Source organism: Tympanuchus pallidicinctus, unplaced genomic scaffold, assembly GCF_026119805.1.
Source record: "Tympanuchus pallidicinctus isolate F22 unplaced genomic scaffold, pur_lepc_1.0 scaffold11, whole genome shotgun sequence".
Classification (NCBI taxonomy): domain Eukaryota; kingdom Metazoa; phylum Chordata; class Aves; order Galliformes; family Phasianidae; genus Tympanuchus; species Tympanuchus pallidicinctus.
In genome coordinates, this window is record NW_026294627.1 from 4807696 (window position 1) to 4823380 (window position 15685).

A 15685-nucleotide genomic window follows, 5' to 3' on the forward strand; every position below is an offset into this window, starting at 1 on the left:
GGCTGGAGAGCTGGGCAGAACAAAACCTGATGAGGTTTAACAAAAGCAAGTGTAGAGTCTTGCGTCTGGGGAGGAATAATTCCATGCACCAGTACAAGTTGGGGGATGACCTGCTGGAGGGGAGTTCTGCAGAAAGGGACCTGTGTGTCCAGGTGGATGACAGGTTGACCATGAGCCAGCAGTGTGCCCTTGTGGCCAAAAAGGCCAACGGCTTACTGGGGTGCATTGAAAAGAGCATGTCCAGCAGGTCGAAGGAGGTGATCCTCCCCCTCTACTCTGCCCTGGTAAGACCTCATCTGGAGTACTGCGTCCAGTTCTGGGCTCCCCAGTACAAAAAAGACAAGGATCTCTTGGAAAGAGTCCAGCGGATGGCCACGAAGATGGTGAAGGGCCTGGAGCATCTCTGCTATGAGGAAAGGCTGAGTGAACTGGGTCTGTTCAGCCTGGAGAAAAGGAGACTGAGAGGGGACCTGATCCAGGTCTATAAATATCTAAGTTGTGGGGGGCAGAATGGCGAGGCCGGACTCTTTTCAGTGGTGAGTGGAGACAGGACAAGGGGAAACAGCCAGAAACTGCAGCATAGGAAGTTCTGCACAAATGTGCGCAAGAACTTCTTTACAGTGAGGTGACGGAGCACTGGAACAGGCTGCCCAGGGAGGTGGTGGAGTCTCCTTCTCTGGAGATGTTCAAGACCTGCCTGGATGCCTACCTGTGCGACCTGCTGTAGGGAACCTGCTTTGGCAGGGGGGTTGGACTCGATGATCTCTGGAGGTCCCTTCCAACCCCTACGATTCTGTGATTCTGTGATTCTGTGACTTACCATATGTGTACTATATTTAGCTATCTTAAACCAAATCTCACATTTCATGTGTTTGCCCTTGCAAAAGATGTTTGTTTTTTCACCTTACATTGTCTTTGATCTGTTTCAAGAGAAAAGTAGTATAAAATCATGGATCATAAAAAAGTATTAGTTGTATTTCATTCTCTTCTAGAAATGCTTTAGTATTTTGTCGTTCACAGCAGCAGGATTAAGTGTGGCCAGTATCCTGAAAACAGGCAACAGGATAAAAGGTATTGCCTGCAAAGGAGCAACACATCCTGCTAGCCACCTTGAGGAAAAAAATGTGTTTCTTGTAGAACAATCTCTTAATAAAAAGAGGAAAAAAGGCAGAAAAAGAACCAGCTTCACTGAAAATGCAGGCAGTATGCTCCTAATGCCAAACATTTTCACTACTGTCTCACCTGAACCAGGGAAATGAAATCAACCAAATTCTATATGATTTTCCCCTTGATACAGCATAGCATCTGTCATGAAGTATTCATATATGGGGAGGGATGATATCTTTTATCCCTGCAACTTCCTGAGATAGCTACATACTGGGAAAAGGGCTATCAGAGATATTCCATAGGGCTTTCTGTCACCTTATCATCTAGTTGATGATATTACGTATGGTAATTTGGCAACACTGATATTTCAATATCTTGCTGCTTTACTGTGCCTGGTCTTTTACTCAAGGTTCTCCCTCATGGAGAGAAGGTGATCTCTTATACCAATCCAGTTCTACCTTGTGTTTGTGCATTGTCCTGCTTTCATTTTTTGTGAGATGTTTGTTTTCCCTCTGAGCAGTTCAGACACTTCTCTTTCTACTTCATTGCTCCCACACAACTCCTACCCACTTGCTCACTCACATCTGTAGAAACAACAAAATATGCATTTAAAAAAAATAATGTTCAGCAATTCCTACACCAAAATATGTGCATTTTGAGTAGGGTAGAGTGTAAGCACTCTGTGCCTATTTATAACAATATTTATGCTTCATTTTGCTGCAGTTGGAATTGACCTTCAGATTTACTTCCCTTACTTTGGTGCAGAGAAGCTTTCAGTTTTCTAATTTAAAACAGGTTTTTGCTCATGATAAAAGCAGTAAAACTAGTTGGGAAAAGAGTGCATTTTGTTATTAGACTTACTTGCAAAAGGCAATGACCTTACCCTTAGGATGCTTACTTCCCTGTGGTATTCTGGATGATACATAAAATGTTTTGAGAAGATCCAAAAATGAGTTAGCAATGGCAGTAGAACCGTAAGAATCCTCCACTTATTTATGTTTATGTGTCATCTGGGGGCACAGCACTCTAGACTTCTAAGTGAAGGAACTGTGCAATGCATGCTTTATCTTGAGATATATACCCAGTGTTTGTTTTCATCCTAATGAATTAAAAACATTTCACATGGCAAAACTGAACTACCTGTACAACATTCCTGTACAATAAGAGATTTCACAGAATCATAAATTGGCTAAGAGTGAAAGGAACCTTAAAGCCCATCCAGTTCCAATCTTCTGCCATGGGATGGTTGCCTCCTACCAGCTCAAGCTGCCCAGGGCCCATCCAACCTGGCCTTAAGCACCTCCAGGGATGGAGCACCCACAACTTCTGGGCAGCAGTGCTAGGGCCTCACTGCCCTCAGAAGGTAACTGGATCCCTAAATCATGCAAGCTGGATGTAAATGCCAATTTATGCTTCTGAAGATCCTGTATCTTATATGTTTAAAGAAATGGCCTATCCAGGAAGAAAAAAAGAAAAAGAAAAAAAAAAAACTCATTTTTTCCCATGAAGTTTTGGACTCCATGTCAGTAAAACCAGCATTCTCCTTGACTGTAAAAATTCACTTCTATGTTGCACTGTGTCTATGTAAACAACATCATCCACAAATACTTACCCTTGGAGAATAGAGCTGGTAGCAAACTCTTTGTCAGTCCTGTTGATAAACAACTATGATCTGATGGCTGGAATTTGAACTTAGGCATATTCAGCCTCAAAACAAGATGCATTTGTTTTGTAGTCAGGGTAAGTGGGTTATATTGCCATAGAAGATCTTAGATTCGTCATTTTGGTGCTTCAAAACAAAATGGATTACTTTCTAAAATACAAGATTAATGGAATTTCTATGGAAAAATTTACCACCTGTGTATCCTAGAATACTATGTGCATTAGGTGACTAGAGATCACTATTGTATTTTATTAATCTAGGGATCTGTCATCCTTCTGGATTTCCCCTTTCCCCTACTTCTCCTTTTCACTCACTCCCTTTACCTTCCCATGATATTCAGCTTGTATTGCAATTGCCTTCATGCAGTTACTGTTTGCTTTTGTAGCTCTTTGATATTGCCAAGCCATATGATCAGAGCCTAACAATATACTAACAGTGCTTGTGAATAAGATATGTCTCTTTTTGCCAATTAGTTAGCTATCAAAGGTGTCAGTAGTGTCATGTAAAGTTAGTAAATTGGCCTAGACAGGAGCCTGTGTATTTTTGTAATGATGAAATCATCAGTTGCCTCTAAAACATTCATTTTGTAATTGCCTGAATGAGTAGAAGTGATCTGATGCCAGACTGCTTGCTATTCAGCTCCTAATAATTTAAGGAGGAGTTCACATTCAGTTCAAACATTACTAGAAAAATTTGTTTTAAAACTGTCAAACAGAATTTTGTCACATCTGATGTACTGAGGATTTGAGGTGAGAATTACAGCCTTTGGTGTACCCTTACTGTAAGCCTCACAAAGAAGGGAAACTAAAACAAGAAATTTGAAAGCCAAAACTGCTACTGCTGGATGAAATAGCTACATCCCTGAGCATTATTCATTCAGAGATTTGCCCCAGGCAGGACATCTGTCTTGTGCTTAAACAGACTAGACTTCAAGCATCATTCTGCTCTATTGCCCAGAATGTTTTGGGTTCTTGAGTGATTTAAAAAATCACCATATGACATGCAATGCATAATAATAGAAATTGGACATCCATTAAGTAGGATATTTGATGGATATCTCACTGGAGCTCTTCTTGGGGGGAGGAAGAGGGTGGGAAGAAGAACTGAAAGGAGAGAGAGATGAAAAGATGCCCTTTTTCTAAATCACAGAATGGCCAGGATTGGAAGGGACCCTGGATCAATGATCATGAATCTCCAGCCCCCCTGCCACATGCAGGGCCACCAACCTCCCCATTTAATACTAGACCAAGCTGTCCAACAAGCAAGCCACCATATACTAACACAAAAAGGAAAAAGAAAACACCTACAGAAAGCAAAGGCTACTTCCTTTCCATTAGTTTAAAATACATGCTTTATTTGAAACTATGGCTCATCTTCTGCTCAAAATATCTATGTCACAAGACTATAATCTGCAGAATCACAAATTATATGAATGTTTTAATTCAGATATTTTTAATTAAAAAAATAATAATTAAACTTAACACTGAACATTCCATCTAGAGCTGAGTGTACCAGCTGGACAAGCTACCACTAAACATTCATACATTGCCTGGTGGTCATTGGCTTGAATTCAGTATAGATTTGCTGTGACACAAGACAATGGCTGTCTCACAGCTCACAGGCCATATTACCATATTCTGTGGACACGGAAATACAGAAAGCCTGTCAAATCAGAGAAGTCACCAGGACAGATTGCCTAAGCAGCCTTTGATATTGACTTACACTTTTTTGCCAGTACCTGAGTAATTTTTGCATGTAGGTTTCAGCTGGAGTGATCATTGTTATCATCTTTGTGTCATAAAACAATTCTTAAAATGGAAAATTTTACATCATTTCAGAAACAGGAGAACTGCAATAATTAGTTCTGCTTATATCATAGTTTGATGTGAAACAAGAACATTGTAGCATTATAAGCAAGATTAATCAATGACAGTTCAGCTATATCCATATTCTGGAAGGAATCAATCCTCTTAGGAATATGTGGAAACAAAGGTATATACAATACCTGCTACCATTAAGGGGGTTCCTAAATGACCCAGGATGAGAGCAGGAGACAAGAAAATCCAAGTGCTAAAAATGCAGTTAGGCAGGAAGAGGATTAATTCCAAAAGTTAGGAAAATGAATTGAAAGTAGCAGTCATGTGTAAAGTTAAAGCTGTAGGAGGGAGGAGGAGCAATTTGATATTTTATCAGTTTGGAGTAGGAAGATAGTAGTTGTAAAGAAGAGTGAATATGTGAAGGCAGACCTTTGGTGAAGAGATGACACTATTGAGATCCATGAGTCTAGCTGATGGCAGAAATATAAGGGTATTTGAGTGACCAAGTGGGACAATGTATTTTAAATAGTTAATAAATTGTAACCTGTGCTTTTAGCTATTGTGATATTCGTATATGATATTTTTTATTCATAGTAGAAGTTGTGTGAATACGAAAACACTGTATGTCTTCATATGGACCATTCAGCAATGAGATAAAATGCTATTGGTCACCTCATAATTGTGTGATGACATCAGTTCCAGCTGGTAATAGGTGGTAGCTATGTACTGAAACAAGTTTTATGTCCATTCAGGACCCAATGAGCCTGTGCGTCATTTTCCCATCCTACCATTTATTTCAAACCCAATTTAAAGAGGTTTCAAGAAATTCTGAGTTAACAGAGAGGATATGGCTTTTAAACTATCACTGCAGTAATTGTTTTCAGTGGAAATATTTTAGTCCCACAATTTGCCAATCTGGCATCATTCACAAAAGCAGCTCTTCTATAAGGAAAACTTCTGTACAGTTTGGGTTAAAATGTAAATCTTTGACTCAGGCTATAGGCTTAACAGTTACCATTTGGAATGATTCAGGCAGCCTGGTGAGTCATAAAGCTTGTTGGTGCCTACTGTAAACAGCAGTGTGTGCAAGATACCACTTCAGTACCACAATATTTATTCCTGCTTCAAAGATGCAGTGCTTTGATACCACTCTCAGCTGGTTTCACTGGCAGGAAAATGCATACTAAATGATATAGCTTGTATCCCCACAGTATTCCTTGTTTTCCAGACAGAGAACTTGCCTCTAGAATGCCAAGCTCACCAGACCATAAATACCAACGCACTTGAGGCAAAACTCGTAATTCTAAGGTAGCAAGACAAGAAAAATTGAAAAGGTCACTGAAAGTGCTGGCCCATAAAAAGAGTGAAGGAGAACACAGTATTATACTTTCATTGGAGTTCAGTGTTACAGAACCACTGTACTAGCATATCCAAATTCTGCTATTTTCACTGGCCATTTAAAAATAAAATAATAATAATAAAAAAAAATTAAAATGTAGGCATGGAAAAGGTTAGAAATGAGAGAAGTGAGAGAAAAGCGAAAGAAAGAGCCTGAAAATGTGCAAGAAGGAAAGCTGGGCCGTGAGAAAAGTGCTGCGTCAGCTCCCATGGCCGGAGCTGTCCGTGGTGCTGAGCGCACCATCCTGCGCTGCCCAGTGTGAGCCGCTCTTCGCTGAGGCGCATTGCTGTCCAGCAGCGGGCGGTAATGGTTCGTAGAATCACAGAATCACCGACATTGGAGAAAGCCTCCGAGAGCATCCAGTCCAACCGTCCACCTACCACCTATATTTCCTCACTGAACAATGTCACCCAGTACAACATCTAAATGTTTCTTGAACTCCTGCAGAGAAGGCGATTCCACCACCTGCCTGGGCAGACCATTTCAGTGCCTTGTCACTCTGGCAACATGCATGAATTTTTTAGAACTCCTGTCTTTTCCACTGGATTGTATCAGTTGTGGAAGTGGTGTGAACCACTGTGTAGGATGATTATGCCACCTGCTTGTGAAGGAACTTCCCTAATTGTGTTCAGAACAGATAATAACTAAGCTCATTTTCCAATGCAGTTAGCCTTGCTAAAATATCTTGTTTCCATCACCTAAGGAGTGGTGCTCTATACACTGTTTCCAAAGACTAAGCAGTTAGAGAATGCAGCTCAGATTTCCTTTCTTGTTAAGGAGTTGATAATACTTAAGTCCATGTGCAAAGTTAGGACAAATGATTATGGTTATTCATATCTTGATGACCTAGCATCACAAGTGGAAATTCTGGAAGTAAGAGTTGTCCTTATTCAGTTTGCTTCTCTTTGTTTTTTCAAAAGTGAGAAGTTCTGATTTCAACAGATTTAATCACAATTTGAAAAATATCTGCTATATTGTTCTCTTGTAAAGAAGTGTCTTTCTTTGCCATTTAATTTACCCTATAAAAGCACTGTGCAATATAAGTGACAGTAAAAACAAACAAACAAACAAACAACAACAACAACAACAAAAAATGAAACGAACTCCTTTATGTTTTCCTTACCAAAGGAGGGGTATGATTCCCTTTTCCTTTACAACTCAAAAAAAGATTCCAAGTGTTCATTTAATTACTGTACGAACATGAAATAAGATGGTTTAAGTAAACAAAATAGATATTTCACTAGTCTTCATTGTATTTGAATGACCTACATAAGAATCATGCTCTAGTTATTGTAACAGAAGACATCCAGATTGTTTCAAGTCTTTAAATGACACTGTTTAGAACTGAACCAATTTGTGTTAATATGGGATATTCAGATATTTTTAATAGAATATAACTCTTCCAATTTTGCAGGAGTATAAGCTATTCAAAATATTAATCTTATCTTTCATTTAGATTGTGATTTGGAATTTAATGAAGTCAGCACTGTTTTAGACTGAGTCAATGAATGCTAGAAAAATTAGTATAATTCCTATGAACTACGGTTGCATAATTTTATTCAGATCAGTTTAAACCATAATCTTTCACTGCAGCACTTCTCTTCTTTTGTAAGCTTTCTAACCACTTTTTTGCTACAGCATGCAGAAGAGACAGACATCGGTACAAGCTGGAGGCTCTTCTTATTTCCATTATGTCAAAATCATTTTGGAGCTAGTCTTTGGAAATTGTGCAGTCAAAATCATTCTAGGCTAGGGCATCAAGACACGGTCAAGCTCAGAACAGCAGTGTTGCTTTGCTTATTGCATAATGCTTCTTAAAGCATTGTAGCCCATAACCTTTTAATATGTATTAAAATTTCCTACTCATACTTGCAACTTTTCCTGGTATTTTGTTTCATTTACTGATTATTCTTAATGTAAACAACAATGAATTATTTGAAAGCAGTAATTTAATGAGATTTTTTAAATTGCCATTAAATTAGGTCAGGCAAATATATCACTATACACAGTTGTTACAATTAAGATACTGTTTCAGAGGAAAAGGCAATATAGAATATTAGTTGTAACCCTCTGAAAGCTCTTTTTCATTTTGGCCCGAGGGTAAGAATTTGATTTAAATGTGTGACTTAATTGTGTCTTTCATGAAGAATTAATGCTCTTAAATGATTATGCTCTTTTTTGACTAGAAGTTTGGGGACTTGATTATGTTTGCTTTTAAATATTGGGAAACAATACTTGTCAGGTCAGAAATTTAGTTAGTATCTACTCCTCTAACACTGAATTAAAGTCAGACTAGGTAATTCAAAAATCATTAAAGTTAGAACTTCAACATTTATTATTCCATAGTGAGATCTTGTCACAGGCATTGGTGAACAATACAGTACGTAAACAGTCTCATACTTGTCAATTAGGCAATAATTGTTTGATTTTATTCTGCAGTTGTGTATCTATAAGGAGATCTCTATTTAGCAATCCAGCGTAGTAAGGTCATTTCATTTATTTAGTGTTTTTTATGTAGTTTGTTTATTGTCTTGATAAAAAAATTGCTGAAATAGAATTGATGTGTTCTTTTATCTCTGACATTCCTTTTCCACATTATTTTCATTTCAACCACTCAGACCTGAAAGTCTTCCCAGACATTCATCCCAGCTCATGTCCTAATATGAAAGTGTACTTGATTTCAGAGAGTTTTAGTCATTATAATATGTAGTGTCTGCATCCTAAAAAATAATTTCTTCTAACAGGACTGAAGGGTAGAAAGAAATCAACTGCTATTTTAGTGGCTCTATTTTTTTTATATTTTTTATTTTTTTAACAAGTTGCCCTGGGAAGCAGTAGAATCACCATCCTTGGAGATTTTTAAGAACAGGGTAGATTTAGTACTTAGGGACATGGTTTAGTGGGCAGTACTGGTGGTAGGTGGACATTTGGACTAGAGGATCGTAGAAATTGTTAATAAGCATGTACTTTCTTTTCCTTTCATACATTCTTTTATCTATAGAAAGATTATTATGATTCATTAATGATTTTTAAAGCATGATGTTCTGTTAATAAAACTTTTATAGACCACCACAGTTGTTTCGCGTTTTGCTTAAGAGAAATTTGCTTTCACAAGTTTACAGTCCTCACTAAACAAACTGATTTCTAATGCTGCTAATGCTAACTAGTGACATCATATCCTTCTCCCCAGCTCAGGAGCTCAGGAATTCAGGAAAGTTTCTTAATGTTTTTCTTCGGTTCATACTGCATCTTTCTCAGGAGTCTCTCGAGGACTCCAGATATTGAGGAAAAAGAAAGAAAAAAAAAAAAACAAACAACAACAACAACAAAATCACAGAGATAAAAGGCTAGCATATTATTAAAGATAACTTGGCTTCAAAATTGTCTTTTTCAGAGACACCAGCTCCAGGCTGAGTTTTTTTTATGGCATGACATAGACAAGATTCTCATCAGGCCTCTAGAGACACCAAAGCTATGACTAAAGCACTGACTAAATGAGTAACTGTAGTGCTGATGTGCCTATGCTCAGCATTAAATGTCACAGTGCTATCCCAGAGTAAAGGTAGGGCACAAAACCTCTTGCTTTCACAGCAAGAGTCTAAATTGTGTCTCATCTGTGGAAGTTTGTGTTCTCTACAGAGGTTGTAGACTAACATATAACACTATGCTTGTCTTTAGGCATTATCAGTATCATTCGTTACAACATAAATGATTCTGTGGCTCTGAAAACTCTGATTCTCTCAGTTCTTCTTTTAGAATGTATGCAATTATTTCCTCTGTTGATGTTATATCAATATTTTTGCAGGACTCCATTTCTAGTTTTCCATCCACTAAACTTGAGGTTCACATATACAGTCCTGATGGATTATTGAACCTTTGGTTCATTTTTTTGAAAGATTCCACCAGGCATTTTCACAGCCATTGTTTTCAAACTAGAAGATGAGGACTCTTTTGTTGGAGAAACTGTGGAATTTGTAATCTTACATTTGCTTCATGGTCAGCATTTCTTTCCAGGGGCATAAGAGAATTACTTGTAAGTGAAGATTTTCACTTTCCTGTACACATTCTTGATATAAACTGTAAAAATAATATCAATTTTGAACACTTAAATAACAGAAATGTAGACATTATCAGATTATCAGCATATAGTGCTTTTAAATACGTAAGCCAAATATACTAATATTTGGCAAATCCAGAATATTTCATAGAAATACTGAGTAATTGTCACAGCTTACCTTCAGTTGGTAGATTGTAGCAACATGGAGATCCATACATATCTATTCTCAAAATTATTATGTTCTGTCACAGATATTTGCTTTCAATGTTTATTTAGATACGGTGGTCTTCCAGCCTATACTATTACCTTGTAGCAGCTACTCCAGTGTTCCTTAAAGTGTCTTATCTCTGTGTATACTCTATCAGTCATCCACTCTCCTGTCTGCTGAAAATCCTTCCCTTTGGTACTGTGCTGCCTCCCATGCCCTTCCTGTGCTGCCCCAAAGGGTCCCCAAAGGGACAGGTGTGTGGATGAAGCAGGCATAATCAGCACAGTAGTGGCATTCATACCCTCTACTGTGAAAATCACATACAGGCACAGGAGCTCAAAAATTCATTTATTTTTCTGTGAGGCAACTTATAATTCATTTCCTCTTTCACATCATTATTGTCATTATACAATATTCACGAGGATATGAGTAAGATAAGATTTAAATAGGTTATGTTGTTTTGGTATGCTGTTTCCACATTTACTTGTCTCCTTTCTGAATCTGAGGATAAGGTAGTGTATATTCATTTTTTATAACCACAAAAGATTGCAACAGATCATGCTTCTCTAAAGTTCTACATATTCTATAGCTATGAATGACATTGGAATAATATACGCAAATGAAATTCAATTCATTTTTTCATTATATTTTTTTTAAAGGAATGAGAAGAAATCCATTTTGCAAATATAATGGGGAAACATTAAGTGATCATCAAATTGTGAAACTTAAAAAGTATTTGGGGGAATGAAAGATTAATTGCTTAGGAAAAAAAATGTGTTTTTTTTCCTTCATTATTATCAAGAAAAAAAGAAAAAACTATAGAAGATTGTATTTGTTATACAAGTCTAATAAGCAAATCTTTAGGTCTTATAGAATAATGTTTTCAGAAATGTGAAAGCTCAGCTAGACAATTACATATCTGCATTTAGTCAGCAGTTCTATGGCATAATGCAATCTTCTTGGAATCTAGTGTTTTTAGATAACTACTATCACACATAAGATTGTCAAAGTCTAATATTTGAAATAGTTTTCACATATCAGTAAAGACTACTACAAGTTCTTGACAGAGAGAGTGGTGAGGTGCTGGAACAGGCTGCCCAGAGAGGCTGTGGATGCCCCATCCCTGAGTGTTCAAGGCCAGGTTGGATGGGGCCCTGGGCAGCCCAGTCTAGTACTAAATGTGGAGGTTGGTGGCCCTGCATGTGGCAGAGATTCATGGTCCTTGAGGTCCCTTCCAACCCTGGCCATTCTGTTTTTCTGTGATACTTTTTTCATGTAAATAATAATTAAATATGTGTTCAACCAAAATAAATAAATAAATAGATAGATAGATAGATAGATAGATCAGGTTCTCTGAGATTTAGTGAAAGACAGCAAGATAAAACAGGCCAGTTTGAAAACACAGTTTGAAAACATAGTTGATAAAAATAAATGAACAGCTGTAATTTTTAAACTTCTATGTAATAAGATTTATTTTTGCAACAATTGAAATGTTGTCAAAATCTAAATAAAATTAACCTCATATTTTCAGTAAATTCTTAGCCATTTTGTTTCAGTATTTGATAAAAATAACAAAAAAGGTCTCTTTGCCACAAAATCTATGACATCACCCTCTTTTTACCCCTTTACTTCATTTTCGTTTTCTCCTTTCTTTTCCTGAGCAATTGGAAATGGATTTCTGTCCTGCTGATGTTTGTGTGCCAAATGTTTCTTGTTCTTCACTGAAATGTTATGATGTTTAAATCTTTAAAAAGTGAGGAGGAAAGTCAAATAAATAAATAAATAAATAAATAAATAAAGCAAATGCATTAAATAACCACAAATACTTCACTACAGCCAAACAGTAACAGCCCTGTTGGAAAGCAAGATTCACATTACTGGAGCATTTAATAATCTTATACATCAAATCTGTCTCTTCTTTGGGATGCTGCTGACAAAGCATTTAACTCCACATCTACAAATCAAAAAAGTTTTAAAGCTATCCCATACTTTTGGAATGGTTTCCCTACTTTGAGAACTCTGTTAAACTTCCACTGCTCATGCAGCACAATATAAACATTAGATAATCCTCCTCTACGAGGACAGGCTGAGAGAGCTGGGGCTGTTCAGCCTATAGAAGAGAAAGCTCCAGGGATATCTGAGTGTGGCCTTCCAGCATCTAAAGGAAGGCTGTAAGAAAGAAGGGGACAGACTCTGTAGCAGGGTTTGTTGTGATAAAACAAGGGGAAGTGGTTTCAAAGTAAGAGAGGGGAAATTTAAACTGGATGTAAGGAAGAAGTTTTTTACAGTGAGGGTGGTGAGGCACTCAGGTTTCCCTGAGAGATGGTGGATGCCCCATCCCTGGAGATATTCAGTGTGTGAAGTTGGACTGGGGTCTGAGCAGCTGATGGAGATGTAGGTGCCCCTGCTCATTGCAGGGGAGTTGGAATAGATGACTTTTAAGGGCCCCTTCCAGTTCAATTGATTCTATGAAATTAGAGAGGCTCCATGAAAATACCTACTGATGTCAGATTGGAAGAGGTAGCAAAGCTCTCCCTGCTCACAGCTCCATGCAAGATAGGGCTATATTTCTAGGCAACAGGAGAAAAAAAAGGTTGCTCAAATTTCAGTTCTCTAAGTTCTCTGATCAGTGTTTTTTGGTTAGAGTTGCTTCATGTATTTCCAGGTTTCCCTGAAGCTACAGAATGGGTTTTCAAGGTCTGGCTGAAGGAGCAGTTTCTTTGCCTGCAATGTTCTCCAACACTGTAATTTACTCTAAACCTTATATTTAAAAAAAAAGAAAAATTCATTAGGAGGCCATCAAAAATAAACTCAATAGAGGAGAAAACCCCAAAAGAGGTGATCAAATAATAAGAATGACAGAGGAATTATAGAAATAGGGACACCAGTGTGTGCCATATTAGTGCAGATCCTCATGTGCAGTCATAGTATCCTCTCTGCATTTCTGAGTTTGTACCTTCACTTTTGCATCTGAGCAAGCATCAGGTGTTTAAATAAAAACCTTGGTCTTTCTGTCTAGTGTCAAACTACTCAGATCTGTTGTTTGCATTCCTTCTGTAGGTGAATGGCATCGATCTTCGAGGTGCTACCCACGAGCAGGCTGCAGCTGCACTCAAGGGAGCAGGGCAGACGGTAACAATCATAGCACAATACCAGCCGGAGGGTAAGCAAAATAATAAACTTAGAGACATATGGTAAAAGATAAGTGCATAAATTAACCCATTCGAAAGGATGAGGCTGGTGTAGACAGTGCTTTTCCCAGCTATCATCAGAAATCATCTGGACTGAAAATTCAAGTGGCAATTCTAGTCATAAGAAGTTACTCTATTTTTCTCACAGACTTTGCTTTTAAAAACACTGTATGCAACTATAAGAACGATCTTTAAATGTGCATGTAGTAAGTATTCAATACTTAGCTATCAGTTTATTTTTGTTACTGCTTGTTCTACATTCTTGTCTATTTTCTTTCTGGAGACAGATAGTGCAAAAGCTAAGCATGAGCACAAATGCCAGGAAGATCTGAGTCTGCTTCAGACAGCCGGGTTGGAATTAAGCAAAGATTAACTGTTCCTACCAATTGCATAGAGTCTCTCTACTACGTGACTGTGTCCTTCTGCTTCCAGGAAAATTAGTCCAGACAATAAGTATTTATGAGAGAAAATCACTGCTTTTTAAATAAAAGCATCAATAAGGAAGTTAGCAAAATATAAGAGAATTGAGTTTGTGATTTACCTCATCCAGATTTTGATGTAAAAAATTTAGCTTTCTAGCATTTAACCTAGTTTCAGTGGGTTTGATCAATTTTGTGAGTCCAGAGTTAAGTGAGAGAACTCTCTACCTTTGTCCATGAGCTTTCCTGATTCAACTATTCAGGACTGTGGAGGATTTCATGAAAGGACTATTACTTTCTGATAGAAGCAAAATACAATTTTTCTCTACATTGGCTGTCACTGTGAAACATTGCTTGGCTGAATTTTACACGTACAGGTGTCTGTGAAGACATGCTGGTACCACTTTATCAGTTTTCAGTAGATAGTTCTAGCTAAATTTAGAAGTCCCATTACAGCCTGCAAACACAAGTGGTTAATTCTGCCTAATTGCACCGTGCCTAGGGAACATTAAGGTCTCAGGTGAAGCAGTACAGTTCTAATAGCAGGTTCGGCTTGGCAGATTTTTCAGAGGCAAAGGGGAGATGAATTACTACTGCCAGAGTTTATGCAACATGATACCTTCTTCTGTTTCTCTGAGTCCCAATAATAGCAGACAAAAACAGCTGGTATTTCTCAAACTTGCAATTGTGTTGGAGATCTGGTATCGTGCATCAGTTTATGGCTTATCTGCACTTGAGTCACCAAGCAGAATAAATTAGGCCATGCTAAGAAATGTGCAGAGAGAGCAAATGGAATCTCAAATATGTATCCTTAGTTAAATAAACAGAATGTATTTGTATATAAATGCATAAGCAATAATCTGAGCTATTTTAGAGAAAAAGCACTGAAAAGCAATTCCATGACAGATAGCTATCCACACGGGTTCTGAATACAGCCATGTTCCCATTAGCTGTGGCAGTCATGTTTGCTGTCTAGTGATATTAAACTGCAATTATCACCATGGTGTCAGACTGCTTGTAGCAATCACTGGCATTTCAGAGTTGTCCTAAGCTACTGTTAATACACAAAGCATGCATTACTTGTCAGATTTTTCCTATTATATATGAATTTCTAGTTGACGTGATGCTCCTCTATATTCTACCAGATCTGTACTATGTCAAATTCAGTTTTAGTGAACATGCAATTCAAATGACAGTGACGACACACACCAAGTATTATATTACATATTCATTCATTTTTTTCCTGTAAAGCTACTCCATTCCCCAAAACCCCTGTTGAGGGCAGACTAGTCCCAACCACATGAGCTGTCAGCAAACCACAGCCAGTTTTTGATTGACCCAAAACACTGAAGATACACTGAAGAGAACTGGAAGAACAGGGACCAAAGTCAGCCTTTTTGTAGGAAATGATTGATTTTTATCAGGTAAACTGTCGGTAACCATCCAGCTTATTGTATTGACTGCTGACGTACTGCATTTTAATTTAGCTGTGCAGACAAAGACATGAGATGAAGTTTTTCTCTCTTAAGAAAATCCCTAGCAGCAAAGGAACACGAAACATTTTACAGTGCTGTTTAAGTAGCCTACACAGAAAATTACTTACCGTTTTACAGATCATACAGAGAGGCAGGCATTTTATATCAGCATAAATATTTGTTTTATTTCAAAGACCTGGCACAGTTTATTTCTCCTTTCTATGTAATTTACACTATTTATACTATTCACTCTACCTTTCTTGAAGCATTTATTGAAACAGTCTTAAAAGACCTTAAAACTGTACAGTTGTGCTTCTTTCAGGGGCTCCTCATTTTAAAATGTTTTCAA

The 15685-nt window shown here is 37.6% G+C and overlaps 1 protein-coding gene across 20 annotated transcripts in view; it reads left to right on the forward strand.

The window, feature by feature from the left end:
• The window catches only part of DLG2 (discs large MAGUK scaffold protein 2), a 986929-nt gene that overhangs the window by 770595 nt on the left and 200649 nt on the right, over nt 1–15685 (forward strand). For all 20 annotated transcript variants that reach the window (XM_052669729.1, XM_052669569.1, XM_052669635.1 and 17 more), the window contains one exon: nt 13312–13414. In XM_052669729.1, the coding sequence (XP_052525689.1) occupies nt 13312–13414 (103 nt within the window). The remainder of the gene's footprint in view (nt 1–13311; nt 13415–15685) is intronic.